Genomic DNA, 19,912 nt, shown 5'->3' with positions numbered 1-19,912 from the left:
TCTACCAGAATCTCCCCTGCTCCCTGGCTGGGGCAGGGACAGGCTACCTGCAGCACTAAACCAATACCATTGTCAGGGTATTATTTTTTTTTTTCCCATTTCTACTACAGCAGCCCTTCGGCCTTGCTTCCTCCTCATCCAACATTGCCCTCACACTGGGTTAGCACCCAGCCCAGCTGCTCCAATCTGATTTTCACCACATACCTTTTCCTTTAGCCTTAAACACTCCTCCTGCCCCTCCAGTTCACTCTCTCCTCCTCTGGGCTGCATGTGTTATTTAATTTTTAATTTATTTATTTTTTCTTATGTGCGTACACATTCATCACCACCTACTTGAAGGAGGCCAGGAAATCAGAGCTACTGAACATGCAGATGCTTCAGCTGTGCTGCTTGTCCCCTACCACCTTCATCCATGCAGTTGTGGGGAGTGCAGAGGCATTGAGCAGCATTTTTTTTGATGCTCACGTTTACTCTGATCAAGTTTAGGAAACTGTATGGTATGCAGAAACAGGCTGTGATTTTGCAGGTAGTGCTATCAGAGTTATATGCATGAACTTTGGTGAATCAGAAGTATAATTAGATATTGCTGGCAACACCCTTGCAGCTTTTACATCAAGCAATGCTGTTTGAAGCCCTTATTTTACTGTACACTTTTTAATGACACGGTGTCAACAGAGACAATGTCACACGTTATCAGTTTGCACCTTTATTTTTTAAAAATGAAATAGTCAAAGTACTTTCTTTTTCAAATATCAACACATAATATATTAACTTTTAATATTTACAGCATGTTGCTGGGATGTTCTTGTAGAAAATGCATGCTTCTGGCCTGAAACCCAGAGCAAAATGTATCAGACCATTTAACTGCAGCCATGTAACATAAACCTGTACAGTATCCAGTCACTATTCAGCACAGGAGTTAGAGCAGGAATTAAAAAATTGGGACCTATTGTTTCCTAGCAACAAGGCCATTATAACACAATGTCTGTAAGATCAGAACCTGTAACTGGTGTGAGACAGAAACTGAAGATCTTGGCATACATTGTAAACATTTTACTGTTCATGAGAAAGCGAAAAAAGAACATTACTTTGACATATATTGTATGCTATGCTTCTCTTTCTCTTTTATTGACACTTCTGCCTGAAGAGTATGAAGATTTTAATGTGTTATCATGGTTCATACAAGTAAAATATTGTCAAGGACACAATCTGATATACTAACATTTATTAAAAGGCTAAAGTCCACCACGAGATCTAAGGAAAAACCAATAACTGTCGAACACGTTTCCTTAGACAAAGAATGGCAGGCGCTGAATGCCTGGACACATCCACATTCGTCGGACGCCACCGTTCCCTGTTTCTGCTGAGAAGCGATTCTCCTTATGGTCGGGACGCGTCTGATCTGGTAATGGTTTGCATCAAGGACAGGTTTGAGTAACAGTCAGCATTTGCTGGGGAAACCCTTATGGCCGGCTGCAGCAGCCTGAGCCAAACACCACTTCCTTGGGCAGCTCCCCAGAGCAAACTAATGCCTCGACAGGACTCTGCCCATCTCATTTTCCTTCCGCTGAAATAGCAGTTCCTTTGCCTAAATGCTTTTGCCTCGGGATCTGTGCCTTGGCTTCCAACACCACCAACCACCCGAGACAATCGGCAGGGACTGCAGGGCAGGGAGCGGCCACCACTGAGAGGACCTTGAGGAGCCCAAACTAAACGGCTAGAATGGGTATACCCAGTTGCACATTGACCAGTTCATATATATTTATTTGGCTATGCTCTACATATATATCTATATATATATTTATAGCTTTGAAATGTTCAAGACTTGCTAAATAAATATGAAAACAAAGGAAACATTACTTGCACACATTACTGGTTTGGCTGTCATAAAAAATATAGCATATATTTCTCATGGTAGGTACTTTGCTACAGGATAGTGTGCAATAGTGATTATTTTATTTTGTTATGTTATTTTATTTTAATTTATTTCATTTCATTATTTTATTTTTTTCCACTTTCAGAACCTTGTTTGCAGTGCAGAATGCTAGCATCAAATTATCTGATCTAAAGAACAATACAAATTTGCATGCCATTATTATTTTTTTTTTTGCTTTTTCTCACTTGGATCTCTAGGCTATAGTGCAAAATAATAATAGTAAAAAAGCAAACAAAAAAGGAAAATAACAAAAAAGGGAAACTACAAAACAACAACACTCAGAAATTATTCTAACTACTAGAAAAAGAAAATGGAGACTGAAATATTCCCTGCCTCCATCTGAGGTTGTTCATGAATAAGATGGTCCAAAGCTGTTTGCTATAGTTACAGTTCTCACGACTCACTGCTGGCTGGCCCACATGGAGCTATGACTTCAGTCTCCAGTGCTCATTTATCAATACTATTTCTTTAGTACTGTCATCTCAACACAACATTATTTTTAGCTTCCTAAATTACTGACACTGTTATGATGAAAGCCCTTTTTTCTTTTGTAAAAGGGCCACATAATATCATGTAATTTTTTAGACATCCATATGCTTGTAAGAAATATTGTTCAAAAATATCCACCCAGGAACTGGAAAAATGCCAAATTGACTTTCAGAGACAAACACATTTCACTCTTTGACCTTTTGGCATAATATGAGAACAACAGTAATCAAGGCAGTATTAAAAAACACAGCTTTAGGTAATACAAAGTGCATTTCCTGCATATAATACAAATATAACTTTAAGAAACTAAAGGCACAACTAACTAAATATGTATTACATACTAGAAATGTTCAAGGTAAATCTAATAGCTTCAAATATTTGTTTATAATGGATATTTAAAGCAGTTTGAAAATGATACGTCATTAGTGAATTGCAAAAAAGTATAATTGCTTAAAATATAAGTAAAATAGACTCTAATATTTGACATCTTGGATCAGTGATAAAATACATCATCACGTTTATGAATGCACTCTCTATATACAATTAATAAATTATTCTTCCATTGATTAAAAGCATATTAGAGGCTCAAGGATTTTAAGGTCCATTTTTAGGCTGGCGTGGAGGTATTCAAATTCTCCATGATTTTTATGGAAAATTGCGGCAATCAGAGCTGTCAAAACTGGATGTCATCAGCTCCAAATTCTGTACAATTGTTAGTGATGAGCCTGAGCAAGGTGTGTATGTGCAGGTTTTGGTCCGCAGGCCCCCCTGGCTGTGGGCAGAAGGTGGTTTTGGGTCTGGCTCTCGCCCAGCCACATCCCAGACCCCCAAAGCTGGTCTGGCTCCCCTGGGGAACAGAGGGAGTCAGGGAAGAGATGCTGGAGGCACAAGGCTGGGACCTGAGGCCAAATCCTGGAGGATCCAGGTCTCAGGTTCCAGTTCAGGCTCATCCCTAACTTTGGTACAGTCTGCTCCACCTGCCCAAAAACAAGAGAAAAAAAAAAAAGAAAAAGGAAAGAAAGGGAGACAAAGAAAGCACTTTGTTGGCTTCAGGAAATCTGAGCAGAAATTGTTTCAATATATTTACTAAGTCTGTTTTGAAAGAAATGTGCAATAACATCACTGTTACGGATACACAGGCTCTATAACAAGACTTCTAGCTTCCTTGGAAAGTCAGTAAAGGAAATGTGGTTACCTATCCCCCCCATGTGCCCGCCCCCCGCCCAAGCTAATCAGATCTTTTAAAAATGACAAGCGAAAAGAAGGATCACCTACTCTGCTATGAAATAACTGTGCCAGCAGCACGATACCTTGGGAAATAAAAATTTCTGCCCATGCAATATAATGCTTTTCTATGTGCTCTAGATATTGAGCTGAAAAGTGAAGAGTCATCCCCAAAATGTTCTACGTTTATCAACATATGTACTATCCACACAGGTTCATCAACTTCCAACCCATCAATCTTCTTCAGACTCCGCAAAATGAGTAATACAATGGGATTATCAATTTGAGATGAAAATAACATGATGCCTAAACCCAACACCACTATAACTTCCAAATGATCTGTGAGAAGAAGAGTCCTGACCCAATGACTATAGGCAGGACTGATCCTGCACGGCTACAAATTGCATACACGCGAACCCTCCCAGCTGAATAACAGAGGTTGTCCCAAAAGCATTGAGATAAAGCCTAATCCAAAGCCTGCTGATGTCAGGGGGGAGACCCCTGTTGACTACCGTGCTCGCAGGGCTGTTTTGGCCATCTCTGGTACCTGGCTGAACCCCAACGCTGCAGTGTGACCCCGCTCCCCTCCGCCAGGAGGATCTGCAGCTGCACTGTGTTGCTGGACTCCAGCACAACCCCACACCAAGGGAACCAGGAGAGAAACTCCCGTGTGTGAACAGAGATGCAACGTGGTTTTCTTCACTGACTGAATGAGAGGTGGCCACAATCTAGCAAAGGCGAAGCTCATATGGTACAGCCTCTATGAGCTGTATCCATAAAAATACTTACAAACTGTGTCTAATAAAAGTTGGGTTTTCCAGGTTAGAAAATCCCTTAGATCACAGCTGTGACAAATGACATGTGCAGTGTTGATGAGCAATGACAAAGTTTCCATATACAGTCTGGGTTTTGTATGCAATCCCTTGAACCTATGGGAGATCTCAATGGGATAAAACTGCCCAGTAAATACAGGCTACAGAATTGGGCTCTGTAACCTTTTAAATAACTGGTGAGTTACTAAATCAACAGCAACGGAAAAGAAGTGGTGTTTCTTTAGAAGAAGGCAGAGCACGCTGCGCTCTCACCTGCCCTGCTTGGATGCGTGCTCTCACCCCGGGCTGTTCGTGCTCTCATGCAGCTATTAGCTCTGCTTCTGAAAGGTTTGAATACTGCCACACAAGAACTAAAAATCTCCACTGTCATCTCTCAAAGAGTTAAACGAACAATATTAAAATACCATCTTCTGTCACATTTAAAGGCAGTTGGATATGTTTTTTTTCCTCTATATTTATATATACAGAGTTCTGATCTAGAAAAACCAATACAATAAACCATTTTACGTTTAAAAACAGGCAGTCTTTGGTGACGCAAAGGCAGAGGTTTTCTTTGTTACCTTCTGCCTATTTCACTCTGTCTCATAAAGTGAATATTATTGGCACTGTCAGAAAGTTCGAGATACTGCTCCACAGACAAAACAAAATATCCATCATAGCCTTGTACCCGCCCAGTGCTTAGAAGCTGCTGTTTCTCTCCGTCTGTCCATGCCCTAATCCCTTCTTCCCCTTCCTGCAGCCGTCTCTGCTCCTTAGTCCAGGCCTGAGTCACAGCTCTCTGCCTGGCTATCTCTAAGACATGGTTCTTTTCTTCTTCTACTGTTGTTCCATACCGAACGTTAAAGCACAGTGCGCCGTGCTGGAGCTGTATGTCAGCGAAGCGTCTAGTCCTCCCATTGATCACGGAAGTCATCTGTGACACTGTGACGTTGATGCCATTCTCCAGGATGCGTCGTCCTCCGGTGTTGCCAATTAGGGCCAAATCTTCCTCCAGAGACCCCAACTTGATAAAGTAGTGCGTGTCTCGGCCCTCTATGGTGAAGTGCAGGTTCTCCAGATAGTGAGCGTTGTTGAGTATGGCAGCGATGCGCCGGCTGTCCTCATTAGCCACACCGATAATGTCCGCTGTCACTATACCATCCTTGATAGCAAATTTGATGCCTTTCCCAAACACTGAAGGAATAGCTGCAAACCTTGGTTGCTTCACGCTCTCATAGCACTTGCCATCACTATAACTGGGTGTCATAGGAAGTTGATCCAAGGATATAAAGTTTCGGAGTTGTTTTTGTAGCTCACACTGAATACCAAGGATAGTCTGGAAAAGAAAACACAAACAAAGTTTGCAGGAGAGGAATCTTGTAGTTCTTCATGGTGTGTCACAGTTCCTACCAATATCTTAGCTGCTTAAAATGGATCTCCAATTCTTTCACAAAACATCTTGTGCATCTACAGAGCCTGGGTATTTGCACAGGCTTTCTAATCACCTATCACTTTCTGTCTCTTGGACTCTTTAGTTTCTAGAAAACAAGTGGAAAACATGTTTATCACAAATGCTGTTCTCACTCTTATCCTTCCTTTTTTCTTCCTCCCCTTCTTGAATTGTCACTCTAATGGCTGGACTTTCAACTTATAGGCAAGGGGAAACCTGAATTCAAAACTGTACTCTCTCACATGATTCTAGGCAAATCACTAGGTCTCTGTGTGTCTCGTTATGTCTTCTGTAAAACAGCAGAAACAGTTTTATAGCCAATTCTTTAAGGAAATCAAGCTGTGAAGGTCTCAGGACACTAGAACAATAGGAACAAGGGAAGTTCATCAGATCTGTAGATCTTACTCTCCATTGTGGCAAAGAAATCTCCCTCCAACTGTCTATTTGTCTTTTTACAGTATACCTATCACAATAATCTTCCTGTGCCTTTGTAATAGCTCCTTTAATATCTCAGTGATAATTTTACCTGGACATGCTCCTAAATTTGGAACCAGCTCTGACTCTCCAGCCTTCTGCACACTGTGCAGTCATCTCTGAATGGGAAAAGAAGCGCACTATACGCTGCTGCTGTGAACTCACAACTATTTATACTTCCTTTTCCCGACTACATTAGAGGAAGGCATCTTTTCTCTCCTTTGTAAAATTATACCTCTGTGTTAACAGATGCTCTTATGGTTAAATGCAAAACATGAACACCTTCTCAGAACATCCATAGTTGGTCCTGTTGCAGTCACATTGATTGCTAGACCCTGTAAGCTGCTGCATGTCTCTTCTTAGTGAAAACAAGCTCTGGGGTTTGAGTTTTACAGACTCCCCCTCAAATCCACAGCAAGGTTTCTGTTTTCCTGCAAAGGCTATGCAGAGAAACAGACTTGTAAAGCTGTTTCTACTCTTGGTGATTTTGGCTTCTTTGCTCTCTATGGCTTCTTTGCTATCAAAGACAAAAACTTGGTGTTTTAATTCTTTAATTCCATAAAATTTTGCAGTTCAATTTGTGCACAAACGTTTTATCATTTTGCTTTGAAGTTTCTTCACTGTGTTCCTAGAAGTTTCTCTTTAAAACTCGAATCTGATGCCAGTAAATAATGCATAGTTAGACTATTATTTGCCTTGTCTATCATGTTGAAAAAACAGTTACATTGTTTCCTTGTTAATCAGCATTTTCTAACCAAATTGCTCACTTCAGAAATAGAAGCAGTTGAACAGAGTTTATGCTAACCTTTCCAGGATCCCACTCTTGGGTTTTTGTTTGAAGCTGTAGAAGTTCATATGTTGTCTCCAAAGCTTCTATCTCCGGTTTTGGGAACCCAGGTAGCACATTGTGCAACTGGAAACCAAACAGCTCTAGCCAACTTCCAATATCTACAAAATAAATAAATAAGTAAAAAAATAAATAAATATTCAGGCAATGAGACATATAAATCCTAGAAAAAGTGCGTGTAGTTTACAGAAATTCAAGCTATTCAGAAATAATGATTTCACATCAATTTTTGTTTTTAGTACTGGTTATAGCATTTATTTTAGAAAACAAATTATCTGATTACAAAGCATAGCAATACTCTAATCGATTGTGTACCCGCTTCCTACTTATAATGGAAAAAAATTAGAATTATGCTGCCTCCATTCTTCCCCTATTTTTAGCATTTAGAGAAGAAGCAGATGAAGCTATTAATTATTTTACTGATTACCAGAAGACTATAAAAACAGATGAAGCTCTGTAAGTTGTTAGCTATCAAAGAAATAACTTTAATATATCTAAGACTAGAGCCAAATACTAACTTTGGATGTATATAAAGGATTTCTGGAGGATTAAATCCATACCAGAATCTGACCAAAACCTGTATTTTTGTAAGAAATGTGTTACTTTTACCTGTTGTATACTTAGCGACATCTTGGATCCTGCCAACTGGGTAGTTATTTTCAAATGAGTAGAGATTAAATGGTTGTGGGACAGCATTCAGGTGTTTCCATATGTGATGGTTTGGAGTTGTCCACCGACCAGCAATGACATCATAGTCCCGCTGGCCCAGATGAACCAATTTAGTGAGAGAATCATAGAGCCCTCCATGAAAACCAATGATAACCTGGAAATCTGGATTAGTGTCCTGGTAGATCTCTCCATATGGTGTGTACAAAATTTCTTTTATAACTTGTCCCCGACTGCTAAACACTGCTAGTGGTGTTCCAGTGTTATCACAAGCAACATAATATTCTTCCCCACTGCTTAATTCCATTGCAATGAGATGACCTTGAAGATCATAATATAGGGATGTTATTTCTGAGCTAGTATGATTGTACAAGTGAGTAACTCGTATTGGGTTGGAGAGATCAGCATAAAAGAACTGTAGGTGTTGTCCCAGGCTTGATTTACTTGCAACTCGTCTTCCAAGACCATCATAGCAGTATTGCACAGTCCAGCCAGACACTTTGTTGTATGCTTTGTTCAACAGACCATTAGAGTTGTACTCAAAGATCTCATTGCCTCTTTGCCTGAGAAAACCATCTTCATCCATTTTATATTGAATTTCTCCAAGTCTGGTAATGCGATCTCTAAGATCGTATCTCAGAGGAGTGAGGCGTGCGCTGTTTCCATGGCTCAGCAAATTTATGTTGCCATTAAGGTCATAGCTGTAGCGCCACTGGGTTTTATCATTCACAGACACAGTCTGAAGTTGACCATCAGCATCATACTCGTAAAAATACCTAGTTATATTGGCATCCACACCTACGCGTGTATCGCAGATCACCATACGACCCATATTATCATACTGAATGGTCATCCAGTAGGCAATAGACTTTAGAATTTCATACTGTACTTCGATCACCTGACCGTTGGCACTAAAAATTTTCGTATGTTTCATCACAGTGGTGGTTATAACTTGGTTTAAATCATAATTAATCACACTGAATTTCCCAAATTGTTCTGTCCTGCCAGAGACATCAACGTAACGGTACAGATCAATGGGCAGAGGTGTCTCATTTATCATGGCCTGCATACTTGTGACACGGAAATTGTTGTAGCTGTAGTCAAATCTGGCATTTACAAGCCCTTCTTCACTAAACCTGAAGATCTGGCGACTGATAAGTGGACCTGTCCACAAGAAACAGAGGAAAGAGGAAAAGCAAGAAAAGAAATGAATTATGTCCATAGTACACTTCACAGAATAAGCACAGAAAAGCTATGAACTCAAATATACCCTTGCCTCATTGCTACTTGACTGTCTCAGACAGTACATTAACTAAGAGTATGTTTGATTATTCTCTCACAAACCTTTATTAATGTTTGCTCTACAAAATATTTGTATTTTATTAACATTTGTTTAAATGAATGCTATTTTATTCATAATTATGATTCCTTTTTACTTACAAGATAATTCTAAACTGAATTTATTTTACATGGTGATTTCCTTATATAAATAGTCCTTTTGAATTTATGTTACATTTTGGTATAAACAGGGAAACTTACAAACACAAACAATAAACCAACTTGATTTAGTATTTAGCAAATATCCACACAGTGGAATAAAAACAATCAAACATTGTAAGCGCTATTCCAAACCAAGCAGTAAAAAGAAAACTGTATTTCAAACGGGACAGCTATATATGCCCATGGACTCAGACATAGACATATATACACATTTTTTTCTATTGAAACATAAAAAATAAGAAGACATAAAAATAATGGAATTTCATGCCAGGTACGTGCAGGATCAGAACCAAAAACTTTAGCAAAGTAGTTATAGTTACACAAACCTGTTTGCCTGTATCTGATGGTACAGATGAACCCATCATGCATTAAGTGTATGGTTTTAATAACCCCAGAAGATTCCTCATAGGTAAATGTGACCTGAGTAGTATCGTAAAGGATCTCGGAAAGCCGGGATTGCTTGGTGTACTTGTAAAGGACCCTGCGACCTGTCCCGGGATACAATGTTTGCAGGAGCCGTCCGTCTCTGGTGATGTCCTGGATGAAAGCTGCAGTGCTGTCCGGTGGGGTGTAGATGTTGCGGTAGTACCCAACAGACAGCATGGTCTGCAAGGCATGGCGCACCATGCTGGGCATGGTGACCGAAAGCAGGTAGTCTGACTGGTCGTACTCGAAGATGTAGCGGCGCTGGCTGTGCAACAGGAGCATCACGGACTGCAATCAAACAGGAAGGGCAGTGTAAGTGGTTGATCAAGCAAATTATTATTCATTCATCTGGTGAGTGCCTGAAGATTAAGGAAATGCTGAAACAACCACCCACTCTTGTAGGTTGCTCTTACTGTCTGTGTAACTGCGGGTAAAGCTTTCAGCTTCAGCAGACCTGGCCAGCAACGCAAGGTGGCATAAAGCAGAAGGAGAATGATAATAAGGCTAGAGGTAAGGACCCCCAAACTAGAAGGCAGATGTGGCTCTCAGTGGCGTTTCAGCCTCATGCTGACTTGCCATGTTGCTTTGAAATATTTAGGTCATCCTCCCAGGAAGCTAAAACAGAGGGAACCACTTCTTCAATCACAGGTAGAGCATCTGTACCAACAGATGTTTCTACAGGAGGTGGAAAGGCAAACCATACAGTGGTGTGTATGTGGTGTTTAGCTTTTATTGGTATTCTGCATAGCTCTAGCACAGACCTACCCCTTCTTCTGTATGTCTTCTATGAAAGACCACCCCAGAGGCCCCAGTATCCCTGTGCTTAGAGAAGGTTCTCTCTCTGTTTTTTAATGTTTAAAAAGAATAAATTTTCTACACAGGTACTAGATATTTTGCCCCAGGTTGGTTAATTGTGGCCAGTCAATGAAATATGTTTTTCTTTCCCCCCCTTTTTTTTTTTTTTTTTTTTTTTGGCAGATGAGTATGCAAGCATGGCAAGCAAGCATTTTTCTTTGCAAGTGTTTCTGCTTGGGTTCTGTAAACCTCTCCACCAGTCCCGTGCAAGGTCACAGCATGCAGCATACAACGCTGCTGGTGAACAGTCACTGTTGAAACAAGCAGAATGAAAGCACAGAGTGAAAATGTATGGGAGAACTTTGTAGCCTTCCTGCAGCCCTGGTGAGTGGCCTGGATGTTTCAGAGCGCTGCGCATCCTTGCTCCAGTGCCTGATCTCAAATGGAGAGTATATTCTGAGCAGTTCTGAGCTCATGGCCCTGTAAGCAAATTTGTTGGTCTTTTCTAAACTGAGACACCATGCAAAACAAAGTTTTACAAGGAATGTGTGATTGTGCTTTTTCATAGAGCATTGGGAAAAGAAATCAGGAAAAAGGCTTTTTTTAAAAAAAATTATTTTTTCCTTTTTACCTCCAAACTCCTCTGTGGGAAGAAAATACCAAGAGCTCAGCCCTGTTATGTGTTAAGTAACTTTGTTTGTAAGGCACTGTGCTCTGACAAATAACCAGAGTGCTCATTCAGAGGAGAGAAAACAGCTAAGCCCAGACCAGACTCTCTTGCCCCCCGACTTGTAAGGTGTGTGCCCTCCTGCCCTTGCTGATGGGCACCCACCACCTGCTTGCCAGCCCAGGAGCCCCAACACATCCCAATGTGTGCCAACAGACCTAGACACCAAGCTTTTTTCTGATCGCTTTACTGCTGGTCTGCCAAGCACTTCTAACACACATGGAGTTTATTTTAGCTTCACCTTCAGTCAGCAGTCCCCAGACTGCAGTAAACCATGGGCTGAACTCTCTCCTAGCACTGATGTGATGCTGCTCTCTATATACTGCTCCCGGGCCTATTTTTAAACTGTCTGCCATTGACAGAGTATGAATAACAAGATCAGAAACATCTCTAATATAATTTTAGTGCCCCTGTGTGCCATTTTACAGCACTTTGTGGCTTTTCCACTTTTGTCCAGGATAGTAAAAGGCTAGACAGTAGAAGGGTTGGAGACTTACTGTCCTATCTAGCCTATTAGGGACACTATAAAGAGAAAACAAAATTAATTCCCTATTCATCCTGATAATATTACAATAGATTTTTGCACTATCTGCACAAATTGGATCCTAATCATTTTAGAGGATTTCAGAGGGGAGCTGGTAAAACATCCATGTTATAAGAACAGCCAAAGCCTGATCAGCCACGTAATGACTGATGCGACGACACCAAAGCCAGTGCCAAGAACTGGGGGCTCTCCTGGGAACACGCAACTGCTGGGCACGGCCACTAGATGTCATTTCTGTCCAACACACGCACACAGCTGCTCAGCGAGTTTGTCTGGAGGTAAACAGCAGGATTTGGGATGTAAACTGGAAGTATTCAGGTTTTATAACGCCATCAGCTAACTGAGGAGAGCGACCAAATCAAGAGAAGCCCAATGTCATCAGTGAGAATTAATTCCAGTACTACCATTACAGGGCTCTTGAAAACTTACTGGGACTAACCCTGGAAGGAGAGCTTTTAGAAGACATACAATTAACTCATCAAGTGGTAATAAATGGAAAAGTAAATAACTAGGAGTTGGAAGCAAACTATATAATTGATTTTTTGATAAAAGGAATTATTGGGTCTTATGAGGTTTCAGACAACATTACATAATTAACACAACGAGCTATTGACTTTAATGGGCTACAAAATGATATCTCAATGTCTAATTTTGACAGTGAATTCATCTTTCTTTGGCACAAGTAACAAATTGTGAGGAAAGCACATTAAATAGCTGGGAGATTATGTCTATAGTGTGTATGGCTTTCAATAATTTAGTGACAAGTTACAGTATAAGTCAAGCCTGCTGCTACCTGAGCCAGTAGTCTTTTGTCATTTGCTCCTACAAGATCAGGATTTGTCCACTTGTGCAGAATTCCAGAATGACAGGTTTAAATCATATGACTTTATTTATAAGCTCATCATAAACTATGAGCAAGCAAAGTGGTTGGAAAGATAAAAAGCATACATCTTTCCAAAATTACGGTCCATTAGGCCTGAAGAAAAAATAAAAGATTCCAAAAGGCACGTTGCCAAATATTTGAAAGCTGTGCTAAATGCCTGTTTACTTGCAATTTGAAGAAGAGCATACAGACAAAAGGAGCCCTGACAAACTTATCTGAACTAAACTTCTGAAGCTTCCAGGGTTTGCCAATCTTGTTAACAAGTGAAAGAACCATACTGCATGCAGACAAGGAAGGAATCATATTTTTATGCATCACATTTTTTTCTCTGGGTTAGATTTAATTTTTTTTTTTGAGGATCAGGCTTAAATACATTCAAAATAAGTATAGCAAAGTTTATCTTAAAAGTACACATTTGGAACTTTTATATATCGAACTAACTTCAAAGTCACTGGATTCCTTGTGTGTAACACTCTCTATCAGTTTTACCTCACCTACCCCCTCCTATCCTTTCCCTGTGGTTAACAGGTTCAGAAAAATGTTCTGCAAACTCAGGGTATAATGGATAGTCACAGATGTTGCTATTTAAAAAAAAAAGTTTTGAAGGACACTGTTTGAATATAATTTCACACTTAGTTCTGGAAGCTTTAAAATACAGATTGGCTTTTTGGATTTGAGAGACAAAATAACAAATGAGATGCTTGTACAGACAAATGAGATGCTGTTTCTGAGACTGTACAGCATTTATGCTGTCATTTCATGACCACACACATAACTGAAAATTAGAACACTCAGGTAATTTAGACATGAAGTCACTACAAAAGCAGGGCAATAACTCATTTCATATTAGTTTATGGGTTTTCCCCCAAATGGGCATCATAAATACTAAAGTAATTTGTCTCCTCGAAGGATTAGTCCATTTCTTACAGCATAGCACCGAACAAGTGCTAGCTTGCACTCACTGGTGCATAATTTTGGCTTAAAAGAAGTGTGTTTTGGGGGATGAAACAGTTCCGTTTTGATGACTTATTTCTTTGACTACTTTTATTTACTACAGAATGGCAAAACATTTTTCAGTAGTTGGGAGTGTCCTTTGTTCACTTGCACTTGGAGTGGGACAAAGAAGTCTTCTTACCTACCGATTGAACAGATCTGAGCTGCTAATAACTTTCTTCAGAATTAAATTATGACAGGTTTGAAGTGATGACTATAGGTCTAAGCACCTCCAGACACATTTTTCTCTGGTTATTGTAATTGTATGCATTTTCTATAAATCTTATATACTCTTATGATATAATCTTATATAATCTTATGATATAGCATCATAACATAACTCACAATATAGTATCTCTTAGTATCTGCATAAAGAACAAATATTCTTGCCTTGGTAAAATAATCTACTTCTAAAATGACTTACCTTTTCTAAATACGTGTAACTCCATATTTTGCCATCTGCCCATGTTCTGGAAATTATGTTCCCACTTGGATCATACTCCATTTTCTCAGTCCAGGTTCCTCTTTGGATGTAGGTCACTAATCCAGTGTGTGAATAAGTGATATTGACCTCATTGTATTTGCTGATGGGTGACCACAAAACTGGGCGGCCTGTCTGGTCATACATAATCCGAAGAGTGAATTTTCGATGATCATCATAAATCTTTCCTGTTCTGGTTACATGATCGAAATCAATGGAGAGCAGATTTCTATTGTGGGCCTAAACACAAGATACAGGAAGGTAAGAAGACAATGTACCTTAATTACATATGACAGAAACATTTCCGTGTCAGCTCTAATCAAAATATGCAATGACTTAACAGTAGGACTGAGAATTTAGGGCATACTAAAGGAGAACATTCATACATAGAAGAACATTCAGATGGGAAACAGGAGGACCAAGAAACAAAATGTTGTTTGCGTTCAGTGTTGCATCATATAGCTGGATGCTTTCTATATCCACACACTAAACTTTCATTGCCACTCTTCTTTTCCTAAGATTTTCCTTTTTTCTCAAAAGTGATCTATAGACAGACTGTTTGATTCCAGTCAAAGATGTGTAGTTAAACCCCAAAATTAACAGAATTAATCCTAACTCACCTTCTCTCTCTTAGGCTCCATTAATATCAATAGGTCAGCTGCTGCTGTGGGATAGCCCATGCTAGGTCGCATACTGATGCCGAAGAGGTAAGAGCTGTGCTTGGAGCTCCCAAAAACCCTACTCACCAGTGTCCTCACACTTCTTCCCAAAAGCAGCCTACTCCCAGAGCTTGTGAAAGGCAGTGGCAGAAGTGCCTGCTGCCAGCCGTACTCCTTGCTGCAGGTCTCGGAGCATATTTGGGACCTGCAGCATTTGCTAACCTCATCGTGTCCTTTGGCAAGGGAACAGGTTGACTGCTTCGACCTGCTAGTGCTTGTGGTCCAAAATTTTCGATTAGAAATGAAGCTCAAAGCTGAGCCATATTTCTGAAGACAAAATATGCTTACCCAGTGCTTTTATCATTCAGTCACTGGGCAGTCACTCTTAAACTCCATTTAAATCCAAGCTATAATTTAGAAAGCCATAAAACATTGTTCACTGACTTGTCTTTTTCAGATTAATGCCCAATGTGCTCATTGTATTAATGGACTGAGTTTTATCTAATCACTTGTATTAGTCTATTCCAATTAATACATTCCTTACAGCAGAAATGGTGTTAGTTCAGGTGTTAGCGCTGTACAACACAGTGCTTGCTCCTTCCTGAGACCTGGAGGCATAGCAGTAAAGTAAATGGTTAAGAATACCTGTTTAATAATTCAAGCTGTGATCATATGGTGGTTGTGATTAGAAAGAACATTTTTTTTCTTTCCTCTTTCTGTTTTTAGATACAAAATAATCTGAAAATCTAGAAGAAGCAGGTGTTCTTTCTTCAACTACCATTCCTGCGGTTTTATATACATACATGTCTAACTCTAATACTGTTCATTTACAATAGCTGTAAAATACCTACATACCCCTGTAGACTGCTGTAACTATTACAATTTATGCTCTAATGATACTTAAGGAGCCCAAGTAAAATGTGATGTTCAGCTCAACTATATTTGCTTGTATACAGTCTGATGGATTAGTTTATGATAATATATTTCTTTGCAAACTTATTGCAATTTCTGAAAAAACAAAACAAAACAACAAAAAAAATCAGTCCTCTTGGTGGTAAAATAACTCAGAAGCAAGCAGAAGATACACCCTGCCTCATATTCATTTACTGTCTATGTACATATTTAATGTTCTTATTGCTATTATTATTATTGCCATAGTATACAGCTAGGAGAAAAGAAAGTCTTGAATACAAATTGCTTGCAATCTAATTTTCAGGAATGAGATAACGAATATGAATGAAAATCACACAGAGGCAGAATTAGCAGTAAAGAGGATAGCAGCAGTATTTAAAGGCTCACACAGTTAAAATAAGGTTTTTGGGGACATCATTATTTCCTTTATATTCCATATTTTATGTCTCATTTGTTTACTTTCTTATATTAGATTTAAGTTCAATTTAGCACCCTTCTTAAGACAAGATGCAATGACACATGGGTAGCAGGCTGCATTTCAATGCTGTCATTGAAATGCTGATTTCAAATCCCAGTGGCTTCTTAGAGATGGCTCCTCCAATGTACATGCAAGTCAGTAAGGAGCCCCTGTGAGAGACTGGAGCTCATGTGCTCAGTTACAAGCCAGTAAAAACTGGTTCTGAAAGCAATATTGGTTCAAAATTTCAGCTGACAAAAATAGGGAGAAAATTCAGCTGACTTCAATAATAATTTTAGTAGTTCATAAAAAGATATATCTATTATTTATTTTAAACACTCTTTGGCTCTACTTCCATTGCTTTTATGGCCAGAAATTTTGCAGATGTAAATAAACACATAAATGTGCACTTCGCTTGACTTTCATTCTCAAATGTAAACTGTCTAAAATGTGAAATCAGATGAGCTGATTGTATATTTCCCTGTCTGTGTTTTGACTTGAGTCAATGTAAACAGATACACAGTGGCTGAGGATTTGACCCTATCATTAGAACTTGCTACAAGGCTGGTAAATAAAAGGAGATAATTTGCTAAATATGATAATAAACAAAGCTGTCAAAGCCTATATCTACAGGACTTCTGACTTGAATTGAGGCCAATGATTTGCTTCCATTTTTGTTATTTAAAAAAAAAAAAAAAGGTAAAAACAAGTAAGACTGGCCAAGCATTCAAGTTTTCAATTTTGTAGATACTCAGTTATAAAACCTGGATAGCATCCAACACCAAGTTCCTCTAAGTTATGCAAGAGACAGGAGGGAGCAGAGCTGAATTCCAATCAGTATATTACTATGCATCATGCTCATTGATTTTAACAACAGCTTTGCTTCATTTTTAGAAGTCAATTAAAATAGCAGTTCAATTGATAAAAAAGAAATCTTGTTAGATTAAGATTGATGTTAAAATGCCTGATTGTACATAGATTTATTATTAATATAAAATGCATACATGCCTACAGACTGTTTTATATACTTTCTGGAAGCGCCAGGGCTGGCAGTTCTGCACTTAAAGGAAAACTGATTAATTCCTGTTTCCCACATTGATTTAGATACTGAGATAAAGTTAGATGTCTCTTCTAGCATTTCCGTTAACTTACTCATTTCTGTTCTATTTAAAGAGTAGGAAATTCACACCATGCAAAAGTTCCACTCTTTAAAATACAATGTTTACAGCATTAATCAGAACATGCTAACAGTGGCCTCTATCCAAAAATTGTATGCATTTTATACTAATACAGTGACATGACTTTAAAATGGTTGTTAATTGCAATTAAGAATTAAAAATGTGAGGAACTAGCAGAGAAAGAAAAGCTTTCGTCTTTTCAACTAGGTCATCCTTCATCTCACCCCCAGTTACCTGCCTTCTAATTTATACCTCTTAGCATTCAAAGCCATTTGTTTCAGTGATGGTATCAGGACTGATCTTTAAGTGACATCTTTAAACTAGATTTCTACCTTTTTTCCCCAGAAAACTCTTCCATTGTGCTTTTTTTTTTTTTTCTTTCTTCTTTTTTTCCTCCTTTAACTAAGGGCTCCTAAAAGTCTGCTCATTTCCACTGAGAACTGGTCCAATCCCCTTTACATACATTTTCAAAGTTCAGCATAGTTCTTTCTGCCCTACATTGCAAGCTTTCTAACACACGTCCTATTGGGCCAATTATGGCATATTAAGTGCTTAACAATTTTATTTCTAAAATATAACTCGCTATAAGTTTTCAGAAGGTATCACTAGAACCTTATCCAGGATAAGGGCTGCTATTGATGCTACATCTTTTTTCCCAGCAGTACTCAAGGATTCGTCAACAGCAAGCATTAAATCCCTTTCATTATTGGTTTACTCATTCAAACAGAGTATAAGATGGTATTTTTGCTCCTGATGTACTGCATATTTCTTCTAATAACCAAGTCACCAAGGAAAGACAGTATCTCTAGGTACATCCTGCTGCTCCTTTGTTTTCCTTCCCAGCTAGACTGCTCCAACTCCTTACACCTTCACCTGCTCCCCACTCCATCAGCAACAGCATCCCATGCAAACATTTCATCTTCCTAAAGCTGAACTCTGGGACACACATATCTCACCTACTATCCAAGGTCCTTTTTATTGGCAACAGCAGCAAATCCATTTGTCCCTTTCTCTTGTGCTTATTTGCATGGTGTATCCCATGCACAGAATATTTCTCCTTTCCACTACAAAATCCTCACATAATGTTGTCCCACCATCCTTTGTTCCAGGGGGTTGGAAAACACTGTAATGTTGGCAAGCTGACGTCCTTCTGGGTAGGCAAGAACACTCCATAAAGCTCCTTTGATCGTGGTAGGTATGAAGGTTGGTTTCTTTCTGGTAGGTACCAAAATAAACTTATAATTTACAGAAATAACAATGCAATGATCAACTCCTGTGATCTAGCAGACACCTTTGAAAGGACAGAGAATATAGGACAAAGGCACGCCAAAGTCATTCCTACACTGCATACCCTTGCTGGATGGAAAGTGAAGGGGGAGGAGGAGGAGTGCATGAGGGCTTTTATGCACCAGCAGACTGACCCAGAGGCAGGTCAATCAGCAGAGCTTTGCATAGCTTCAGGTTTGCAATATTTCACTGAACATTTTATGCCTTCAGCCAGAATCCATCTAATCCTGACTAACTTGTGAATTTCCTCCCTATTTTTTTTTGGCAGGTAATACTAAGCACCGTGCAGAAGCAAGTGAAAATGAGTTAAAAGATCTGGTAATCAATTTCAACAACAGAAAATATAAACTGCATAACAGGAAAACTGCAGGATGAAGTACTTTAAAATGTAACTGTGATGAACAACTTGGCCCTGGCAAGGTAAGCAGAATAGATGACTGACTATGACCTTTCCATTTAAGATTTTTATTCTGCAAGACCCTTAAAAAGTATGCACTGTACAGTTACTTAAGCATAAAATCATACAGAAGTCAATTGATTAGGTAAAGTGAACAGCGGAGGTCACAGCTTTAATCCTGCCATTTTAACAACACATCTTTGCTATTGTAATAAGTTCAGCAACCTCTCTGGACAGGGCTAAATGTGTGTGAACTAGGATAGAAAGGAGGCAGTCAGAGGATGGGAAAGAAAAAACACATAGAGCTTTTTCGCACTTGCAAGATCCTCGTAAAGTAATTGTGACTGCCAAGTCTGAAAGATGTCCTTTCAAATGGTTTCTTTACACGTGGTAATCAGTCTGGCCATATCATCCAAGCCTTGGGTTTCTGATTGATAAGCACAGTTGAAAACCAAACTGACACACTTTTAAAATAAAAAATACATGAGATATGATAACCAAAAAGAAATCCAAAGATTTAAATAACTATCTCTGTATTTTCAGAGCTAACAGATGTACCTTCAGAGATAATACTTATCCAGACCTGATGTAGTTAATAATGCAATATTTTAAAGGCCAAAATTCGCATCTGTACTACTGGTACAGACATTTTATGGAGTATTCATGTGAAAAACAGAACGGATTTCATAAAAAAACCTGTTCTGCAAGGTAGCAGTCTCTTTGAGCCTTAGTGTTACCTAATTAAATGCTGAATGTTGACCATCTGTCTTTGTAA

General features: G+C 39.1%; 1 protein-coding gene across 5 annotated transcripts in view; it reads right to left on the bottom strand.

Moving 5' to 3' along the window:
* Positions 1–2,092: 2,092 nt before the first annotated feature.
* Positions 2,093–19,912, bottom strand: part of TENM1 (teneurin transmembrane protein 1) — a 1,172,023-nt gene continuing 1,154,203 nt past the window's right edge. For all 5 annotated transcript variants that reach the window (XM_084534131.1, XM_084534133.1, XM_084534134.1 and 2 more), the window contains 5 exons: positions 14,191–14,487; positions 9,725–10,112; positions 7,842–9,062; positions 7,191–7,333; positions 2,093–5,797 (listed from right to left, as the gene is read on the bottom strand). In XM_084534131.1, the coding sequence (XP_084390257.1) occupies positions 5,039–5,797; positions 7,191–7,333; positions 7,842–9,062; positions 9,725–10,112; positions 14,191–14,487 (2,808 nt within the window). In that variant the 3' untranslated portion in view covers positions 2,093–5,038. The remainder of the gene's footprint in view (positions 5,798–7,190; positions 7,334–7,841; positions 9,063–9,724; positions 10,113–14,190; positions 14,488–19,912) is intronic.

The sequence above is a fragment of the Aythya ferina genome (genome assembly GCF_964211825.1).
Source record: "Aythya ferina genome assembly, chromosome: 13".
Classification (NCBI taxonomy): Eukaryota; Metazoa; Chordata; class Aves; order Anseriformes; family Anatidae; genus Aythya; species Aythya ferina.
This window is presented reverse-complemented; position numbering and strand designations above follow the sequence as displayed.